The 18,807-nt window shown below is 39.1% G+C and overlaps 4 protein-coding genes and 1 pseudogene across 7 annotated transcripts in view; all 5 read right to left on the bottom strand.

Moving 5' to 3' along the window:
- LOC117629234 (flavonoid 3'-monooxygenase CYP75B137-like) overlaps window positions 1-6,699 on the bottom strand; it is a 42,359-nt gene extending 35,660 nt beyond the window's left edge. Inside the window, exons 1-2 of the mRNA XM_034361762.1 lie at window positions 5,744-6,699; window positions 3,638-3,893 (exon numbers count right to left, since the gene is read on the bottom strand). Of these exons, the coding sequence (XP_034217653.1) occupies window positions 3,638-3,893; window positions 5,744-6,682 (1,195 nt within the window). The 5' untranslated portion in view covers window positions 6,683-6,699. The remainder of the gene's footprint in view (window positions 1-3,637; window positions 3,894-5,743) is intronic.
- LOC117629235 lies at window positions 1,463-3,561 on the bottom strand. The gene is made up of 4 exons (XM_034361763.1): window positions 3,218-3,561; window positions 2,195-2,640; window positions 1,846-2,083; window positions 1,463-1,735 (listed from the first exon to the last, which is right to left on the bottom strand). The coding sequence occupies exons 1-4, from the start codon at window positions 3,441-3,443 to the stop codon at window positions 1,701-1,703; spliced, it is 945 nt and encodes a 314-aa protein (XP_034217654.1). The 5' UTR covers window positions 3,444-3,561; the 3' UTR covers window positions 1,463-1,700.
- Window positions 6,700-7,576: 877 nt separating the features above from the next.
- On the bottom strand, window positions 7,577-10,231 carry LOC117628947 (annotated as a pseudogene). The gene is made up of 3 exons (XR_004586028.1): window positions 10,223-10,231; window positions 8,853-9,577; window positions 7,577-8,303 (listed from the first exon to the last, which is right to left on the bottom strand). The product of XR_004586028.1 is annotated as a flavonoid 3'-monooxygenase CYP75B137-like (transcript).
- On the bottom strand, window positions 10,206-13,457 carry LOC117627296 (flavonoid 3'-monooxygenase CYP75B137-like). The gene is made up of 2 exons (XM_034359314.1): window positions 12,366-13,457; window positions 10,206-11,023 (listed from the first exon to the last, which is right to left on the bottom strand). Exons 1-2 carry the CDS (start codon window positions 13,320-13,322, stop codon window positions 10,403-10,405), a joined length of 1,578 nt encoding a protein of 525 aa, XP_034215205.1. The 5' UTR covers window positions 13,323-13,457; the 3' UTR covers window positions 10,206-10,402.
- Window positions 13,458-13,553: 96 nt separating this feature from the next.
- On the bottom strand, window positions 13,554-17,600 carry LOC117627295. Of its 3 annotated transcripts, none has more exons than XM_034359312.1 (3): window positions 17,424-17,600; window positions 14,521-16,195; window positions 13,554-14,065 (listed from the first exon to the last, which is right to left on the bottom strand). In XM_034359312.1, the coding sequence occupies exons 2-3, from the start codon at window positions 16,190-16,192 to the stop codon at window positions 13,722-13,724; spliced, it is 2,016 nt and encodes a 671-aa protein (XP_034215203.1). In that variant the 5' UTR covers window positions 16,193-16,195; window positions 17,424-17,600; the 3' UTR covers window positions 13,554-13,721. The 3 variants fall into 3 exon arrangements, with proteins under 3 accessions (XP_034215203.1, XP_034215204.1, XP_034215202.1); XM_034359313.1 differs by lacking the exon at window positions 17,424-17,600 and adding an exon at window positions 16,456-17,399; XM_034359311.1 differs by lacking the exon at window positions 17,424-17,600 and having other exon boundaries at window positions 14,521-17,399.
- Between the last annotated feature and the right edge of the window lie 1,207 nt (window positions 17,601-18,807).

Raw genomic sequence — 18,807 nt, 5'->3', positions numbered from 1 at the left:
CCCACTTGCATCCTATAGGTTTGCATCCTGGTGGTAAAACTACTAGTTTCCATACCCCATTTTTGCTCATTGATTCTAGTTCAGATTCTATGGCTGCAGACCATTGTGTGCACTTGCTTCTTTCCATGGCTTGCTTGAAAGTTGCAGGGTCTTCATCAGTATTGATGTCATGTTCAGATTCTTGTAGATAAACAAAATAGTCATTGGACAAGGCCGGCCTCTTAGGCCTTTGTGACCTCCTGAGTTGTGGATTTGGAACCTGTACTGGTTGATCTGTCTGAACATCTTCTGCTGCAGTTTGTTGGTATTCTGTCACTTGTCCTTCTTCATTATTTCTTTCTTCATCCATTGGTGAGTCTTGGTTTTCTCCCAAGACATCAAGAGGTAAAATGGTAACATTTCTCATTTGATTCTCATCTGCAGTTTCCTTGTTTTCCAAAACCTCATCAAAATCAAAATCTATATCATCTAATCCTCCCTCTTCTTCTTCAATGAAGATTGCTCTTTGTGTTTCCACAAATCTTGTGTTATGCTTGGGACAATAAAACCTGTAACCTTTTGTCCTATCTGGATATCCTATGAAGAAACAACTCACAGTTTTGGAATCAAGTTTCTTCTGCATTGGATTGTATAATTTTTCCTCTGCCTTGCATCCCTAGGTTTTTAGATGAGCCAAACTAGGCTTTCTTTTGCTCCAGATTTCGTAGGGTATCTTGTTTGTAGCTTTGGTAGGTACTCTATTGACAAGATAATTTGCAGTTTTTAAAGCTTCTCCCCATAGAAAAGTAGGAAGCTTTGCACAGCACATCATGCTTCTCACCATCTCTATTAAGGTTCTATTTCTCCTTTCTGAAACACCATTCTGCTGTGGTGTTCCAGGATTTGTATATTGTGCAACAATGCCCTCTTGCTGTAGAAAGTTTGCAAAAGGTCCTGGATTTCTTCCTTTTTCTGTGAACTTGCCATAGAACTCTCCACCCCTATCTGATCTTACAACTTTTATCTTGGAATCCAGCTGGTTTTCCACTTCTGCCTTGTAGATTTTAAACATTTCCAATGCTTTGGATTTTTCTGTTATCAGATACACATATCCATATCTTGAAAAATCATCTGTAAAAGTAATAAAATACTTGAAACCATCATGTGTATCAACTGGAAAAGGTCCGCAGATATCTGTGTGTATTATCTCAAGTAGTTTCTCACTTCTTATTGCCCCTTTCTTTCTGAGATTTGTTAGCTTTCCTTTTGCACATTCAATGCATGTTTTATCTTGGTCATGGTGATTAAGTGGTGGGAGGATTGATTCTTTGCTTAGGAGATTCATTCTTTCTTTCGAGACATGTCCAAGTCTGTTATGCCATATTGTGAAAGATTCTGTATTACAAGGCTGTTTTGAACTTAACACATTTATCATCTCTGTACTTTGATTTGGTAATTTGCAGTTCAAACGAAACATTCCATCTATCAATAATCCATTACCAATAAAACTTTTATTTCTGAAAATGGAGAAACCAGACTCATCAAACTCAAACTGTAAGTTTGATTTTACAAGCTTGCTAACTGATAACAGATTCCTTGTCATAGAAGGAACATAAACGACATCAACTAATTCCAAAATGAAACCTGACTCCAACTCAAGACTAGCTAAACCAACAAAATCTACTCTAACTCTTTCTCCATTTCCCACGAACACCTTCAAGTCATCCTTGTTTGGCACCCTCTTTGTTTTGAATCCCTGCAAAGAGTTAGTCACATGAACTGTTGCACCACTGTCTAACCACCATGAATTAGATAAAACTTCAACTGTATTAGATTCATAAATCATAGAGACATTTTCATGCTTACCTTTTCCCTTTTGTTTGTCCAACCAGCGCTTGTATCTTCTGCAATCTCTCTTTAAATGTCCAAATTTCTTGCAGAAGAAACACTTCAAACCTACTGGACCCGTGCCCTTTGCAGACTCATCTTTCTTTTGCTGCTTATCTGTGTTCTTGTTTTTGGTCCATTCCTTTTGTTTAAACTTAGTATCCTGCACAAAACACACTTGATCTTTGCCTTTGTCCTTTCTTATACTTTGTTCTTCCTGCACACATATACCTATCAAATCAACAACTGACCATATCTCCTTCTGAGCAATATAAGTAGTTTTCAGTTGTCTAAAAATACTAGGTAGAGAGTTAATGGCAAAGTGCACCATCATGGTTTCATCCACATTGACTTTTAGAGCCTTCAACTTGTTTCCTATCTCAACCATGTTCAGAATATGAGTTCTTATGCAGCCTTCTCCATTGTATTTCATATCTGTCAGCTGGCTCATGAGTGTGCCAATTTCAGCTTTCTTGGAGCCTTGGAAGTTTTCTGCAATAGCTTCCATGAATAGCTTAGCACTCTCAGTTTCAATAATACTGCCTCTGACCTCTTCTGAAATAGACCTCCTCATGATCAGAATTGCCATTTTGTTGGCCTTAATCCACTTTGCATATTTAGCCTTAGTCTCAGCAGATGCATCATTCGCAGGTACTGATAGAGCTTCATCAGTAAGAACCATCTCATAATCCAGAAGTCCAAGAGCAATTTCCACATCTTCTCTCCATTTCTTATAATTTGAGCCAGTGAGAGTTCGAATGGAGTTATGATTGACTGTACATGTTTAAAACAAGATAAGCACTTTATATATATAACTTTCCCCAGAACTTTAATCAAACACACTTAATCACATCTTTGGACAGTGATTCAAGCATGCTTATTGACACTGGAAAACGAATAGATATGAATTTCCTGAGCAAAAGATCTTCTACATCTTTAGATAGAAGAAAACCTTTCACTAATCCATATCTATCCATGTCCCATGTCGATCCACCATGATACAAGACACATCAAACCGCTGACATCTTTGGACAGAAAGCCTTTCGACATGTTTTGCATCATGGTGCAAATTCTGATCATAATACTTTGAATACAGTGATCATGCAATGGTTGAGTCGCTTTGGCTCACTCAATCATTACACAAGAACTGTAAGCGATGATCTGTAGAAAACGTCAAGAACATGATAAAGCACATACTTTATACTGTTATCATGTTCATACTTTATAACTTAAAAGCTGTCAGTTATTTTCTCAATTTCCTGCACAAGTTTTGTTAGGTAGAAACATGATATAACTTATGCTCTGATACCACATGTAAGTTCTTTAAAGCCATAACATGTTTAACACTAACCTGAGTCTGACATGGTGCTGGCGCAGATTGGATGATGCTGGAACAGATTTGCAGCGCAAGGTATAGAAGTTCTTCTCCTGAGAATCCGATCCTTATAGCTATAACTCTGATGGGTGAATTTCTGTTTAGCTGTGTTGTGTATTTCGGATCTAGGAGGGAGCCTTCTATATATATGCATCTCTCTAAGTGTCCTGCCCATCAGGAAACACTTAGAGATATCCTTCATGCGATAGAACTAATCTATTCCAATCCTTGTAGAACTAGGAACCTTTAAGCCTTCATTATCCTTATTAAACACTGAGTTAAAGGCTACCTAATCGAGATAAGTTTGAGTTCCTGATAAACAATAAGTCTTTCAATCCTTTATAGATTAGAAGATCACTTCAGTAGGTTTAAGGCAATAAACCTTCTTACAGTAACCTCCCACTGTGCATGTTTCACTTGGGCAGTGAGGGGCTAAAAGTGGCGCGACTGGGTGCAGGCGTAGAGTTTCTTTCATCACAGCTTGTAAGTATGGTAATTTGGAAATATGAGTTTCTTGTACAATGCTGTCTTTGCCAACTACATCGTCCAATTCTCTCTTGGCTTTTCCCATCACCGCCGGTTTGGTCATGGTTTCCGCAAATGCAAACTCAGCTGTGTTGGAGGTTGTGTCAGTCCCACCAAGCATCATATCCTGCCCTCAATCATATTGTTAAACATCATGTTAATGTGATAGTTTGTTTACAATTCACATGAAACAAGAGAAAGATATATATGTTTACACTCCACAAGGCACGTTATTTTGCTAGATTATTTGGTGCCCTAAGATTTCAGGAGATTGTGAATTGAACTCAATGATCACATTAATTTGTCTAAAATTTGGTACCGTAAGATTCTCGTACCTTAAAATTTGTTATGGACACATCCTAATTCTAGTACCCTAAAATTTGTTATGGACAATCAATTACTCATGGTAATGTGTTTTTAAACTATACCTTCCCCCTTTGTTGTATTGCTGAAAGGAAGCTAGGATTTGTTAGAAAAGTTGCTTACTGCACCAAGTCACTTTAAAAATATTCCAATTATAATCCTTAAAAATTATATTTTATTTCTTTGATACTTCAAAGGAAAAACTAATAATTATCCCAAAATAAGCTTTTCAAATCCTAAAACTAAACTACAAATCAAAGCCCAAAAAAAAAATTTGACAACCTAATATTTTTCTCAAAAAGTTAAGTTAATCTAGATGAGAAATTGGGAAAACTAACAATCACAAGTTTGGCCGAGTATGATGCCACTTATTTTTACCTCTTATTATAGTGTGTGGTTCTGGAGGAGCATGCATGCAAAAAGGAAGTTTGAGCTTGATGCAAATGGCCAAAATATCTTCTGCTTTATATGATTATCAATCAAATAAAAAGTTATTTTATGTATCAATCTTTATATCTCCTCTCACATGAGAAATTATAGAATAGTACTGTATCCAACTGGTGATACTCCTATTTAAAATTTGCCATGTGTCATTTTTAAAAACAATTAAAACTTTATTTTACAGTTGGACATAAAACCCAACTATAACCCTTTGAAATAAAATTTAAAAAATAAAAGATCATGAAAAAGATGGAACCGCCCACCCCGACCCAGTCTCCTACCGCCCCCTCCCTCTCTCTCTCCCTCTTCTCACGCAGTTCAACAACTTAACCATATCAGAATCCTTCATTCTCACCCTTTCGATGGCTACCCCATGACCTAGTTATATTTCTCCCTTTTGAAGGTCTCACTCATTTGTTGACTACTAATTTTCAGATTGTCATCAAATCTATAAAAGCTTGATGTGAGAGATGGGTGTTGATGGTAATTGAATTTCAATGCTTAAGATATGTTGCTATTGAAAGGGGCGAAAGCATATTAAACTCACACACACAACACGGATGCTAGGACTCGAACCCAGGACCTTGCTTGAGGGAGTAAATACTCCAAACTACTACACTAGTTGGTCCATTGCGAACCAGCGGCAATTTTGAAAGCAAGAAACAAAGACGTTATTTCAATTATTGAGAGCTTTTTAATGAATGGGCCCCACTTGCTGTGTATAAAAGTGACGTTTTCAAGCGCTTCCATATGCTTTTCTCTTACCATATTTTCATTGTTTTTCATTTATTCTTTAATAAAATAATAATTTTATTTAACAGTTCGGGTGGAATAAGAAGTTGTCCATAATGTTAAATTGCCTTATAGGCCGTTAAATACAAATTTGAAGTTTTTTATTTGGCATTTTCCTTGGAGATGCTATAATAAGATCCATGAATTTGGAATAGTTTGACTTTAATAAATTTCATGTATTTGGAATACTTAGAGTTCTCAATGTATCTAGATTAATGGGGTTCATTATCTAGATTAGTGAGGTTGATTAATTTGGGTCCGAAGTTTTTTTTTTTTTTTTTTTTTTCCGTTAGTATGGTTGGTCCAAAGGTTTGAATTGAATCATCTGGGCATTTGGCTTTTGTATGGAAATCAAGTTTTGAAGAATAGTAGTTCACATACCATGAGCAGAGCTTTGATGTGAGTCATGGTCAGAGGCGTCTTCGAATCTCCTCCCTCCTCTTTCAATTTCAACAAAGAAGTCAAAAAATCTTGACTCTCTTTCGCGCCTTCCTCCTCCATCTTCAGCAGCCGTTGATCAATCATCTGCTCAAATATCCCATCAAACCTCCGCACCAGCCCCTCCATCTGCTTCTTTATACCCTGCAAATCGAACCGACCCAAACCCGGAAAAAAATCCGAAACATTGGGCCGACCTATGAGCCCCGTTATCTCCGACACCATTTTCCGAAACTCAGCCCCGAGCCCGGCCCTCTCCTCCCCGTCCTCCGCCGCGATGCAGCCGCTACATATCATGTTAGAGATGACGTTAAGCGACGTCAGGAAGATCTGCTCGCCCACGTTTACGGGCGACCAGGCCTGACCGTACAAGTACCCGACCGTCTTTCGGACCTGGTTTTGGCGGATCGATTGGAACGAGTCCAGCGCGGCGCCGCCGAGCATCTTCAGGATGGAGACCTTTCTCAGCATCCGCCACTCCGGCCCGTGCGGGGACCACAAGATGTCGGCCCCTCCGTAAAAGGCCATCCGGCCCGCTACGGGGACGTCACGGTTGGCGAAGGTAACGTCACGGTCTTTGAGGACCTCGCGGGCGGCGGAAGGGGAGTTGATGACGACGCAGGTCATGGCGCCGAGGCGGAGCTTGAAGATTGGGCCATAGGTGTGGGCCAGGCCGGCGAAGTAGGAGTGGAGTTCTGGATCGAGAGAGAGAAGGTTACCGAGTAAGGGCATGCCCAATGGCCCTGGGAGCAAAGGTGGGATTTTGTTACGGGACTTTTTCATGCACAGCCATGCACACCAGATGCTTGCGAAAATGGCTGAGAGAGTGTAGAGAAGAAGCCAACTCTCGTCATTTCTGGTACTAGTTTTGAACCAATTCATGGTAAAGCTTCAAATTGGGATTTGAGTTTTGTGTGAAGAAATAAAGGGAGAAAGGGAAGGACTCAGTGTGTTAAAAGAAAAAAAAAGGAAGCAATAGTCACATTTTTTGAAGTAACTAATATATTTTGGTGACAATTAACGCTCTAAACTAAGTTATTCCCATTATTTGTGTCTGATGATTTAAATATATTAAATTTTGTTGTAGCGGACACATGAATAATAATAATGTAATAAAATATAAGAGGATAATCTTTCCCATAATAAAATATTCACAAAGATAATTTAATAAAAATATTATAATAAAAAATATGAGAGCATGCATGATTTGAACCGCATCTCCCCTTCGAAAGGTACGATTAACTCCATGGCAGCTACCAATACGATTAACCCTAAATGCAAGTTGAACCTAACTTTTGATTTAATTATAATTTTTAGATTAATGTTTTGTTGCTTAAAAAAAACCCATGATTTAAGGAAATTGGCAAGATAGTGATTAACTTTTCCATTAATCATTGCTCAATTATTTTATATATTTGTCGTGGCATCATTTTTCCTATATTCGTCTTGGTGCTTACCGGAATGCATTATTGCTAGTAATTTAATTACATGAATAGTTATATGAATGTATCATCCAAAGTCACATATGTCTAGTAACTACAATCTGTCTAGTATTATAACTGTAAAATTACAAGTTTTAGGTTCAAAGCCTCCAATCATTTTGCACTTATTTTCGGCATAGTGATTGTCTAACGCTACCAACATTTTTTTGTACTAATTTTGGAAGAAATACGGGAGAAGGGAACGACTATGTGAAATTGTAATTTTTGATTTTTATTGAGTAGTGGTTTGAAAAGTACTGGTTTCAATTACAGACAATAAAATTTTAGTCTGTAATGGGGCCTCTCAGCTCCCAAACACTGAATCATAAAATTCATCTTCAGAAAGATACACAACAAATATCCCAATAAATCCTTGCGGTCCTAAATGAAGTTGGCTACTCATAGAGTGCAGGATCAGATAACCTAGGAGTTGGGATAGCAACCAAAGGCATCTTCTTTTTCAGCACAATACCAAACTTCTCTGAAAGATCCAACTTCTGTCCTTGTGGCAATGTCCAGTCAAAAGAGTGCACAAGCGTAGCAAGTGAATGCATCACCATCCTCTCAGCCACTGCAATCCCAGCACATATTCTTCTGCCAGATCCAAATGGGAAATAGTTGAAGTCATTTCCACTATAGTCCCATTTGCTGTTCAAGAACCTTTTTGGATCAAACTCCAATGGGTTTTCCCAAATGGAAGGGTCCCTGTATATATTGCCCACACGTTCACGAAAATCCGAGACCCTTTTGGGGTGGTGTAGCCTCCCACAGTGCAGCTTTCACTTGGGCAGTGAGGGACTAGTAGTGGCAGGGCTGGGTGCAAGCGCAGAGTTTCTTTCATCACAGCTTGTAAGTACGTAGGGTAGTTTATGAATATGAGACTCTTCTACAATGTTTTGTTTGCCAAGTACAGCTTCTAGTTCTTGCTGGGCCGTTTTCATCACCTCTGGTTTGTGCATAATTTCAGCCAATGGAAACTCAACTGTGTTGGAGGAAGTGTCACTGCCACCCACCACCATATCCTGCCCACAGTACATTACAAAGCATCATGTTAATGGACTTAGTTGTTTAACTTGAAACAAGAAAAAAAAAAAAAAAAAAAAAAATTTGCTTGAGCTTTCATGTCACACATTGACAACTGCGTGTTTTTGACATTCCCATTTGACAACTGCGTGGTTTTGAACTGTTCAGCTGTTAGTTTACCAGTTGCAAGCTTAAGCATTCACATTTGTTTACAACAACTTTTAAGGTTTTAATCGTAGACGGCCAGGAAAAGAAGCTCTCCATTTATTTGGAGGGAGCTTCAATTAAGGATCTCTCAAATAAAATTATTTGTGAAATATCTATACACATTGTATTTAAATAATCCGACGATATATTTTCTAAGTCTTTATTCATAGATAATGTCTACAAAAAATAACCTGTCAGAAAACAATTAACCATTTGATAAAATGATAGCCATTTTAGTGTTTTTTTGAAACTTCGTGTTTTCATAAATGATATACAAAAAAAGAAAGAAAAAAACTATAGTGTTCAAGTGAAGTTAAAACAAGTAATACATATATACTTACCATAAGCAAAGCTTTGACATGGGTCATAGTGAAAGGCGTCTTCGAATCTCCTCCCTCGTCTTTCAACTTCAACAAAAAAGTCAATACATCAATACTCTTTTTCGCGCCTTCTTTCTCCATCCGCAGCCGTTGATCAATTACCTTCTCAAATATCCAATCAAACCTCCGAGCCAACCTCGCCATCTGCTTCTCCACGCCTTGCAAATCGAACCGGGCCAAACCCGGGTAAAAGTCCTACACATTCTGCTTCATAACTCCGTCATCTCCGATACAACTTCCCGTAACTCGGCTCCAAGTCCAGCCCTCTCGTCCCCTTCCACCGTCCCACCCCACAACGTTTTGGAGATAACATTGAGCACGTTCAAGAACATCTACTCGCCGACATTTACCGCCGACCCGACCCGACTGTAGAAGTACCCGACAGTTTCCCGGAGCTGCTTTCGTCGGAGTTCGTACACCGAGTCCACAGTGGTGTTGCTGAGCATCTTGAGCACGCAGACTTTTCTCAGCATCCGCCACTGGGGTCCATACGGGGACCACTCGATATCATTTCCTCCCTAGGTGGAGGCCCTAGCGGCGGCGAGGATGTCGCGGTTGGCGAAGGTGACGTCATGGTCTTTGAGGAACTCGCGGGCTAAGGAAGGGGAGGTGACGACGACGACGAGGGTGTTGCCGAGGCGGAGCTTGAAGATTGGGCCGTGGGATTGGGCCAGGCCCGCTAAGCACTAGCGGACTCATAAATTTTTTAGTTGAAGTGCAATTTTGACTAAGTACGAAAAATGGTTTTTCGGAATAATCATTTTCTTATGATAATTTTCGGCAGCTTTTATTCCTTATACATCAAATAAGAAAACTTGATTTTCTTGGATTTTAGTATGAAGTATATATTGACTTAATGAGCCATCATTTTTAGCATAAATCGTATTTTGCGAATTTTCATATTTTGATTTGCGAGAATTTGATTTTCTAGTATTTTTATTTGAATCCAAATAAGAGGTACTTCTTTATTTATATTGTAAACTTAAGTAAACAGAGTAATATAAAAATAAATAAAAGTAAAAGGACAAAGGAGATGAAGGAGATGGCAAAGGCCAGCCATGTTTGGTCAATATTTGTGTAATGGGCTTGAAACTGCCATGAGAAGAAGGTGTTGTAAAAAGAATAGGATGCCATGGTGTGTGTTTTGTGATCAGCAATGGGATTTGAGTTGAGGGAGGGGAAGAAGTTTGATCGTGTTTGAGTGAAAAGTTGACAGGTAGGTAGGTAGTGACGACGAGAGACCAATAAATTGTCTGACCAAAATAGATAAAGAGATCAAATAAAAGAGTTCTATAATCATTCTAATTGTGTCAATTTTGGCACAACTGCACTTGGCCCATTGCTCCATATATATAATTATTTGTTTATTGGCATTATTTTTCACAATCTTTGTAATGGGGCCTCAACTCCCAGATCATGCAACATAAATTCATCCTGATTTTACCAGGTTCTGAAAGACACATACAAACAACAATTATCCCAAGAAATCTTTGTGGGGAAAAAGAAGTTGGCTACTGATACAGTGCTGGATCAGATAACCTAGGAGTTGGGATAGCGACCAAAGGCATCTTCTTTTTCAGCACAATTCCAAACTTCTCTGAAAGATCCAGCTTCTGTCCTTGTGGCACTTTCCAGTCAAAAGAGTGCACAAGTGTAGCAAGTGAATGCATCACCATCCTCTCAGCCATTGCAATCCCTGCACATATTCTTCTGCCAGATCCAAATGGGAAATAGTTGAAGTCATTTCCACTATAGTCCCATTTGCTGTTCAAGAACCTTTCTGGATCAAACTCCAATGGATTTTCCCAAATGGAAGGGTCCCTGTGTATTGCCCACACGTTGAAGAAAATCCGGGATCCTTTCGGGATGGTGTAGCCTCCCACAGTGCAGGTTTCACTTGGGCAATGAGGGACTAGTAGTGGCAGGGCTGGGTGCAAGCGCAGAGTTTCTTTCATCACAGCTTGTAAGTAGGGTAATTTGTGAATGTGAGACTCTTCTACAATGTTGTGCTTGCCAACTACAGCTTCTAGTTCTTGCTGGGCTTTCTTCATCACCTCTGGTTTGTTCATAATCTCAGCCAATGCAAACTCAACTGTGTTGGAGGAAGTGTCACTGCCACCCACCACCATATCCTGCCCACAGCCAGATTACAGAACATGTTAATGGACTTGGTTGTTGGTTAACTTGAAACAAGAACAACAAAACATCCAGGTTTACACTGTTTAGCTGCATTATTTCATCAATTGCAAGCTTAAGCATTAATATTTGTTTACAACAAGTTTTAAGGTTTTAATTTTTAACTAGGGACTTCTTCCATTCACCTCCAAAATCTTCCCACCAATCAAGTTTGAATGAAAATTTAATTACGATTGCACCCCTTTTTGAAGTTGCCTAAACGACTAAGCCCCACAGATTACCAAGGGGAGTCTCAAGTAAATTACTTTCTAAATCCTTCACATTATTATTACCTAGAATGAATTCACTGGGGCGATCATTAAGGGCATCTCCAAGCATGAGGGCTAAATGTAGCTCCATACTATAATATAGCCCTTCAAAATATTAATTTTAAAAAAAAATAATATGGGGCTAATTTTTCCATTTCTTGCCATACAGGACTATATTTAAGGACCTTCTATATTATTATTATTTTAAAAAATTATAGTACAATATTCATACATTCTACTATTATGTATTGTTAATACCCAAACGCTATCTCCAGAGACTTTTATGAAACTTCTACTTGTGACCAATTCAATCGCTTTGAAGTCCATGACTAAAGATAACTAAAGATATGGCCCTCAAAATTGGCCTAAGTTTTTTTAGCCTATGGCCCACTCGATATGGCCTAACTTAAAACATACATTGATTGGTGGAGGTGTACAAAATATTGGGGGCCCGGCCAGGGCCACCTTGGGAAAGCAACCTATTACCAGTAGCCTCCCAACTCTCAAACTCAATGAGCCAATCTTGGATGGAGAGTTGTTTGAATTTTATTTTTTAGAAGAGTCGAGCCTTTTTAAATAAAGCTGACCATACTGAAGGGGTCGGTAGAGTAGCCCCAAGTCCCAGCTTAGGAGGGCTCATTTGGAAAATATTTGTGGGCCCAGGTTTTAAATTTTACGATAGTTGAGTAGGTATGACGTGGTAGTGATTAGTTGGCTGAGCATATAGCGTGTTAAATGCTCCCGACGTCCGCGACATGCAAGAGGTTGCATCGATGCAGGCTCTGTCGCTTTCAGTGAAGGGCACTGTCATGTTGCCACGTGTGGCCATCCAAGCCTGGGTAACTGATGAGTGGACGGTGAGGATGCCTAGTCAATCGTGTTTGTCTATTTATTTCAACAATATTAGATGTCTTAAGATTGGTCTAATTTTTCTTTCAAAGATGACCGATATATGAAAACTTAAAAATAAAAAAAATAAAAAAAGAGAGTCAAATTTGGCACGTATAGCAAAAGTTAAACGAAGTCGTACCATGAGCAAAGCTTTGAGATGGGTGATGGTGAAAGGAGTCTTGGAATCTCCTCCCTCGTCTTTCAACTTCAACAAAAACGTCAAAAAATCCTTACTCTCCTTCGGGCCTTCCTTGTCATTCCTCATCTGTTTATCTATTATCTTCTCAAAAATCCCATCAAACCTCCGGGCCAATCTGCTCATCTGCTTCTCCACGCCCTGCAAATCGAACCGGGCCAAACCAGGATAAAAGTCTGAAACATTGGGCTTCCCCAGAAGCTCCGTCATCTCCGACACCACCTCCCGGAACTCCGCCCCGAGCCCCGCCCTCTCGTCTCCCTCCACCGTCCCACCCCACAGCATGTTTGTGATAACATTGAGCACGTTCAAGAACATCTGCTCGCCGACATTGACCGGCGACCCCACCCGACTGTAAAAGTACCCGACAGTTTCCCGGAGCTGCTTTCGCCGTAGTTCGTACACCGAGTCCAGAGTCGTGTTGCTGAGCATCTTGAGCACGCAGACTTTTCTCAGCATCCGCCACTCGGGCCCGTACGGGGTCCACACGATATCGTTTCCGCCGTACGTGGCGGCCCGTCCGGCGGCGGGGACGTCGCGGTTGGCGAATGTGATGTCATGGTCTTTGAGGATCTCGCGGGCTGAGGAGGCGGAGGTGACGACGACTCCGAGGGTGTTGCCGAGGCGGAGCTTGAAGATTGGGCCGTGAGCTTGGGCCAGGCCCGCGAAGTAGGTGTGGAGTTCCGGGTCGAGAGATAGTAGGTTCCCAACCAGAGGCAGGCCCATCGGGCCCGGCGGCAGCGGCAGGGTCGTGTTCTTGGACTTTTTGTAGAGCCATGCATACCAAAAGACGACGGCGACGGCGGAGACAGCAAAGAGCAGCCATGTTTCGTTAATATTTGTGTTATTGGATTGAAACTGCCATGAGAGCAAGGTGCTGTAATAGGAAGGGGATGTCATGATGTGTGTGTTGTGATCAGAAATGGGACTCTGTGATTGTGGTTGTGGGTATAGAATGGAAGATAATTTAAATGGTTTTTTCCTTATTTTTTTAATGAACGGAATTCGAACTTGAAACGTCCGCCACCAATTTGATATCTAGATTAATATTCAGAAAAAAAAATAAAACAGATATATAGATTAATAAGTTGAAACAAGAAAGTCATATATGCTTTCTGCGGAAGTAGAATCTTTTCTAATTGTGCCAAGTTTGGCAGTTAGCTTTGTCTCATTTCATATCATCTTTAGGAGTAGATCAAATTGTAAGTGTTATTAGGGTGTCAATATCAACCACTGATTATAATATTATCATACAAAATTACATAATTAGACACATACATACACACACATATACATGTGTCACCCAAGGGGTAAGTTGTCCAACCATGAATCATCCAAGAGTGGAGCAGGAGAATCCAACTCAGTAGGCCATTCATCAGAGCCAACATCTATTTCATCAAACACTATAGGTTTGCATTTTCCATCCCTCTTCTGATAAATGGATTGCAACCAAAGATTGCAATGCACAAAAACCAGGTCATTGAATTTTTCCAGCTCTGCTCGGTTGCGTTTCTTGCTATGTATGCTCTCAAAGGTGGTCCAGTTCCAACAGCACCAATGGGAACTACAAGGTTGGCTTAGAATCCGTATCGCAAACCGCTGGAGTGTCGGAATTTCATAACCATAACCTGCCCACCAGTCACCTGTAGATGCACGATGGCATGTTACATAAAAACTCCATGTCTTAAAGAAAATGCACACATAATAAACAAGAGCTATAGTCCTAAGCTAGATGATGGGGAACACCAACAATTAGTGCCCCAGTGCACAAAGAGCCAGTTTGAGAGGGAATGGAGATGTTTAACACTTAAAACCGGTCTGTCGGACATGTTTGACATATTCCTTTCAGTCTAAAATTCTATTTCTTGTTAACACTCAAATTCTCTTCTGACCAGTGACCAATAGCAAAGCTTTCAAACAATGAAGTAACCAAATTGCAGGATATGCCACACAAATTGCTACAATGCAACCATAATCAGGTCCAGTGATTGAGAGGAAAACAGAAGATCCTATCATATAACTGGCACATCTTTTTCAAAAAGTTTTTGTTGCACTAGTATTATGTTTCAAATTTTCTAACAGCTGAACCTTTACATACCTGGGGCATTCAGTGTCCTTCCCATGATTGCAAAATCAGTCCCAAGTGCACCTTGTGCATTGACATACATAGGATGCTCTTTAGTTATATCCATCTTATCTTCTTGTGTGCTAGCCATCTTTAACATAGTTTCTTGAAATCCATTTCTCACCCTCAAATCGATCTTAAAGTTTGGACTGTAGAATATAGAAGGATTAAGGGAGGCTGCCGCTGCATGTAAGGACGAGTGAAGCTGCATATTCCATCTCCGATCAATTATATCCCAGAGCAGCATATATTTCTCTTCGATACCTTTATAATGAGTCTTTATTGCAACCTTTGCCCTCTCTATTCCTTCATACATGTACCCCATAGCTGGCATGTCCCCATCAACAACTCTAAGGATTTTAAGTAGTGGTTCAGAAATACTCACAGCTTCTTGTGCATACTTCCAAAATCTCTCTAAATACAACAAGGACTTAATTGCTTGAGCCTCAGGGCGACGACTGTATACTGAAGATGACCATTCTGTATGAGAAAACATGTGCTTTAAATTGTCCTCCTGAAACACAATGGACCTCAAGGTGAGGAAATTAGTCACAAATCTAGTAATTTTTGGCCTTAGCAAATCCCTTCCACCATTGAACTTTCTCATCATACTCAAAGTCCACGTGTGGCTATATATGAACCTTGTAATGGTCTTTGCCTCTTCCAAAACTGTGCTCACCCACTCCTGTTTACTAATATCCTCCAGCATCTTATTAATACAATAAGAAGCACAAGGAGACCAAAACAATGAATTGTACTTGGCCATAAGAAGCCTTCCCGCATAAACATGACTGGCAGAAGTATTCGTTATAACTTGGACAACATGTTCAACACCAACCTCTAAGACAACAGACTCAATCAGCTCAAACAAGTAAGTAGCATCATCTTCATGACCTGATACATCGACTGACTTCAGAAACAGGGTCCCTTTAGGGTATGTAACCGAGAATATTACAAGTGATTTGTTCCTATCATCAGACCAGCTATCACATAAGATAGTGCAGCCTGTTTCTTTCCATTCATCTCTATATTTCTTGTAACAATCATGTATATCACCTTTCACTTTTTCCAACAGAGTAGATCTCAGGCTTTCATAGCTCGGGGCTTTGTAGTCCACCCCACACTCTGCCACAGCATCCACCATTTCCTGATAATATATGGATTTAGCAGCACTAAAAGGGATAGAGTTGTGGAAGAAGAACACAGCAATTTTTTTATCAGCCACATCTTGCTTTTGCTTTTGAACATCATCCACTGGTAGGTGTGCAATTGGTGAAGGGCATGCAAATAACAAAGATGGACAGGTGCTTCCATTCTGTCCACTAGAGCCATGGTTAGGTTGGAAGCCACCACTAGCAGAGGAGCTATTCTGTTGACCATTGGCTGCAAGTGCCTTATCCACCTTTGGTTTCTTGGGAGTTTTCTGTTTCTTGGGAGTGCTTAATATACTTAAAATGTGATCTCGCACATCGGTCGGGACTTCTGTGCAGGGGACTATATCTTTGTTTTTTATTTGAGCTAAGTGAAACTTCATCCTATATACCCCTCCACTGAACTCCCGCTGACAATAATTACACCTAACCTTCTGTTTTGTTGCATCAACAAGGATACAGTGCTCCCAACAGGCATCTCTTCCTCGAACCATTATCTTCGACATTTAAAAAAATTCAATAATTATTCGTTTTTCCATTGAAATGAAAATAAAATTCACAGAAAGTGAATTAATTGTTAAAAAAGAAAGAATTTGATGTAATAAAACAAGACAACAATTAGTGTGAAATGGCTTCTTGCTTGACAATCTAAGAGATGCTAGAACATCCACTTGCCTTTCCAATACTTGCTTAACCTTGCATGGTAAAAAAACAAGCACCAAAGCATGCTAAATTAATCATAGTATGCATTTCTTACCTGGTTTCATAACTTTGCAACCCCCTCCTTCGCATTCTCTAAGTTTTAATTTAATCTCAATTCCTTTATCTCCATAGTAGCAATGCACCAAAATGCAGACATTAATTGATATAAAATACATCTTCGCAAGTTGTTTGTTTGTTTGTTTTTTCTGTATAAGCAAATAAAAGACGAATTTCCATGGGATCACACCTCTGTGCTGTACTGATACAAATGAAGTCAGTAATACAGTACAAGACCAGTTATACATGCACCCTTCTTTGTGTCACTATGATTACTTGGGGAACTTTTATTATCTCATCACCTATGAACTTATGATCCATCCGAATAAATAAACTCTGGCAATTAAATCAAGCACTACCCTGAATCTTTAGGCAGCAAATTCTTCAATTTTAGATCGAGAAAACTTTATAGACAACATATATCCTCTTTCGGTTTTCCAAACTTTAAATCCTATGGCACAAGCTTAAATTTGAAAGTATCCCATCACAAATGAACCAACCAATCCATTGACTCAGGCTTGATAACCTTATGAATGAGCATCCTGCAAAGACTGACCAAAATGGTCTTTAGCTTATGAACAGATCACTTAACTGTTCCACCCAAATTGGGAAATTTTCTTTAGATTTTATTTTCCATACAGTTAGCTTCCTCTTTATGTTAATTTCCCAATAACCCACAAAATATTCACCCTAACAGCACCTAACTTGTAAATAATCAGCATCATGCATGAGTAGCTTAGCATAACAAAACACCAAAAGTCTTTTTAAATAAGTATTAATAAATAGGTCAGTTACTAAATGAAAATTATATCATTATAGAGCTTCAGAAATAACTTCTACTCAACTGGGCACAAATCAAAACTGAGTTATATCATTATTAATTACTATAAATGAGCTCATGTTGTTCTTGAGGATTTGAGCTGAGAGAGAGAGAGAGAGAGAGAGAGAGAGAGAGAGAGAGAGCACCTGGTTGTATAATATGGTCTGAGAGACAAGTCCTACTTTGTTGTTCTGGGAGCTGAGAGAAAAAATCGGAGCGGTCGGAACCTGCGAACTAGGATCGGCGATTTTGAAGGGAAAGATGAAGGAAGGAGTCCCGAGGAAATGAAAAACCACGGCGATAAATTGAAATTAGTGGTCCTCGCTTCGATTGGCCCTTAACCGAGGAAAAGGCGTGGAACTCTTCTAACACTAGCACATGATTTTCTCGTGCCTTTCATTTCATTATTGAAAAACTGTCCAAAAATTTTGCCTCTTTAATCCTTAATTAGTTTAATTATTTATTTATTTTTGGGAATGCCAAGATTGCCTCGTTGATCTTTCTTTTTAGTGTGTAGAGCAGAGTTTAATACTTTTCGACAAATGTTATAATATAATATAATTGAAAATTAATAGAGGTTAGACATGTCTAGGCATCCCGAGAAGTGAAGATAATTTCCACCTCTGAAAATATTGAACATTTTATTTACTTACAATCGTGAATTTAGAAACAATTCAAGATTTAGCACAATTGTGATGACAATATAAGAACATAGCAAGCAAAGCAATCCAATAATGACACAAGTAATTAGTATTTGGTTTACTTTGTACTACAAAATCTTGGTTCGGTTTTAATGATCATTTTAAGTTAAAATCGAATGGAGTCATACTGAATGAATAGTTCGGTTTCAATTCTGATTCTTAATTAAAATTGGATCGTGCCCACCCCTAATCTGACATATGCTTTATAATACATAAAATAGAATTCCTTTGTTTTTTAGAAAAATGGAAAAATTCCATGTCTCGAAGCTCTAAGAAAGACTAAGAGCCAAGATTTACTTATACTGCTTATGGCAATACAGAGATTACATAATACATTGCCCCTCTAGCCGCAATATTAATAAAGAAATTAGCTAAAATAGCCATTCTTCAAAACTTTTGCTCCAAAATAGCCACCCTTATATTACAGAGGTGCTATGGGAACAACATAGAGAAAACTATAGGGACACTATGCAGGACAGTGGCTATTTTGGAAAAAAATAGTGAAAATGGCTATTTTAACACAAAAGCCCATATTAATATGGGTGGTATAGACTAGTGGTTGTTTATTTTTTATTTTTTGCAAGACTGTGTGTGTGGTTGGTTAAGTATTTAGATATGGGTGATATTAGACTCTATAATTATCTTGGATTGGATAAAATTGTTTGCACACTCAATTTCGTTGTACATTACACCTAATTTTTTAGCAATAGATGCTACATACTAATTGTTTTTATTTTATTTTATCAAAATGCATTTGATTCATATTATTTTTCCTATTTGAAGGATGATTACGTCAAGGGAACTAGGAATTTTTCGACAAGTGGGGTAG

Source organism: Prunus dulcis, chromosome 5 (assembly GCF_902201215.1).
Source record: "Prunus dulcis chromosome 5, ALMONDv2, whole genome shotgun sequence".
In the NCBI taxonomy this organism is placed as follows: Eukaryota; Viridiplantae; Streptophyta; class Magnoliopsida; order Rosales; family Rosaceae; genus Prunus; species Prunus dulcis.
This window is presented reverse-complemented; position numbering and strand designations above follow the sequence as displayed.

Coding starts and splice junctions, on each gene's coding strand:
- LOC117629235 (XM_034361763.1), bottom strand. CDS start 3,443: ATGAAGGATATCTCTAAGTGTTTCCTGATGGGCAGGACACTTAGAGAG. Junction 2,084..2,194: donor ATGTGGATGAAACCATGATG/GTGCACTTTGCC, acceptor ATATGTGTGCAG/GAAGAACAAAGTATAAGAAA. Junction 1,736..1,845: donor GGACAAACAAAAGGGAAAAG/GTAAGCATGAAA, acceptor AACTCTTTGCAG/GGATTCAAAACAAAGAGGGT.
- LOC117627296 (XM_034359314.1), bottom strand. CDS start 13,322: ATGACATCCCCTTCCTATTACAGCACCTTGCTCTCATGGCAGTTTCAA. Junction 11,024..12,365: donor ATCTCAAAGCTTTGCTCATG/GTACGACTTCGT, acceptor GGCTGTGGGCAG/GATATGGTGGTGGGTGGCAG.
- LOC117627295 (XM_034359311.1), bottom strand. CDS start 16,204: ATGTCGAAGATAATGGTTCGAGGAAGAGATGCCTGTTGGGAGCACTGT. Junction 14,066..14,520: donor AAGGACACTGAATGCCCCAG/GTATGTAAAGGT, acceptor GTGCATCTACAG/GTGACTGGTGGGCAGGTTAT.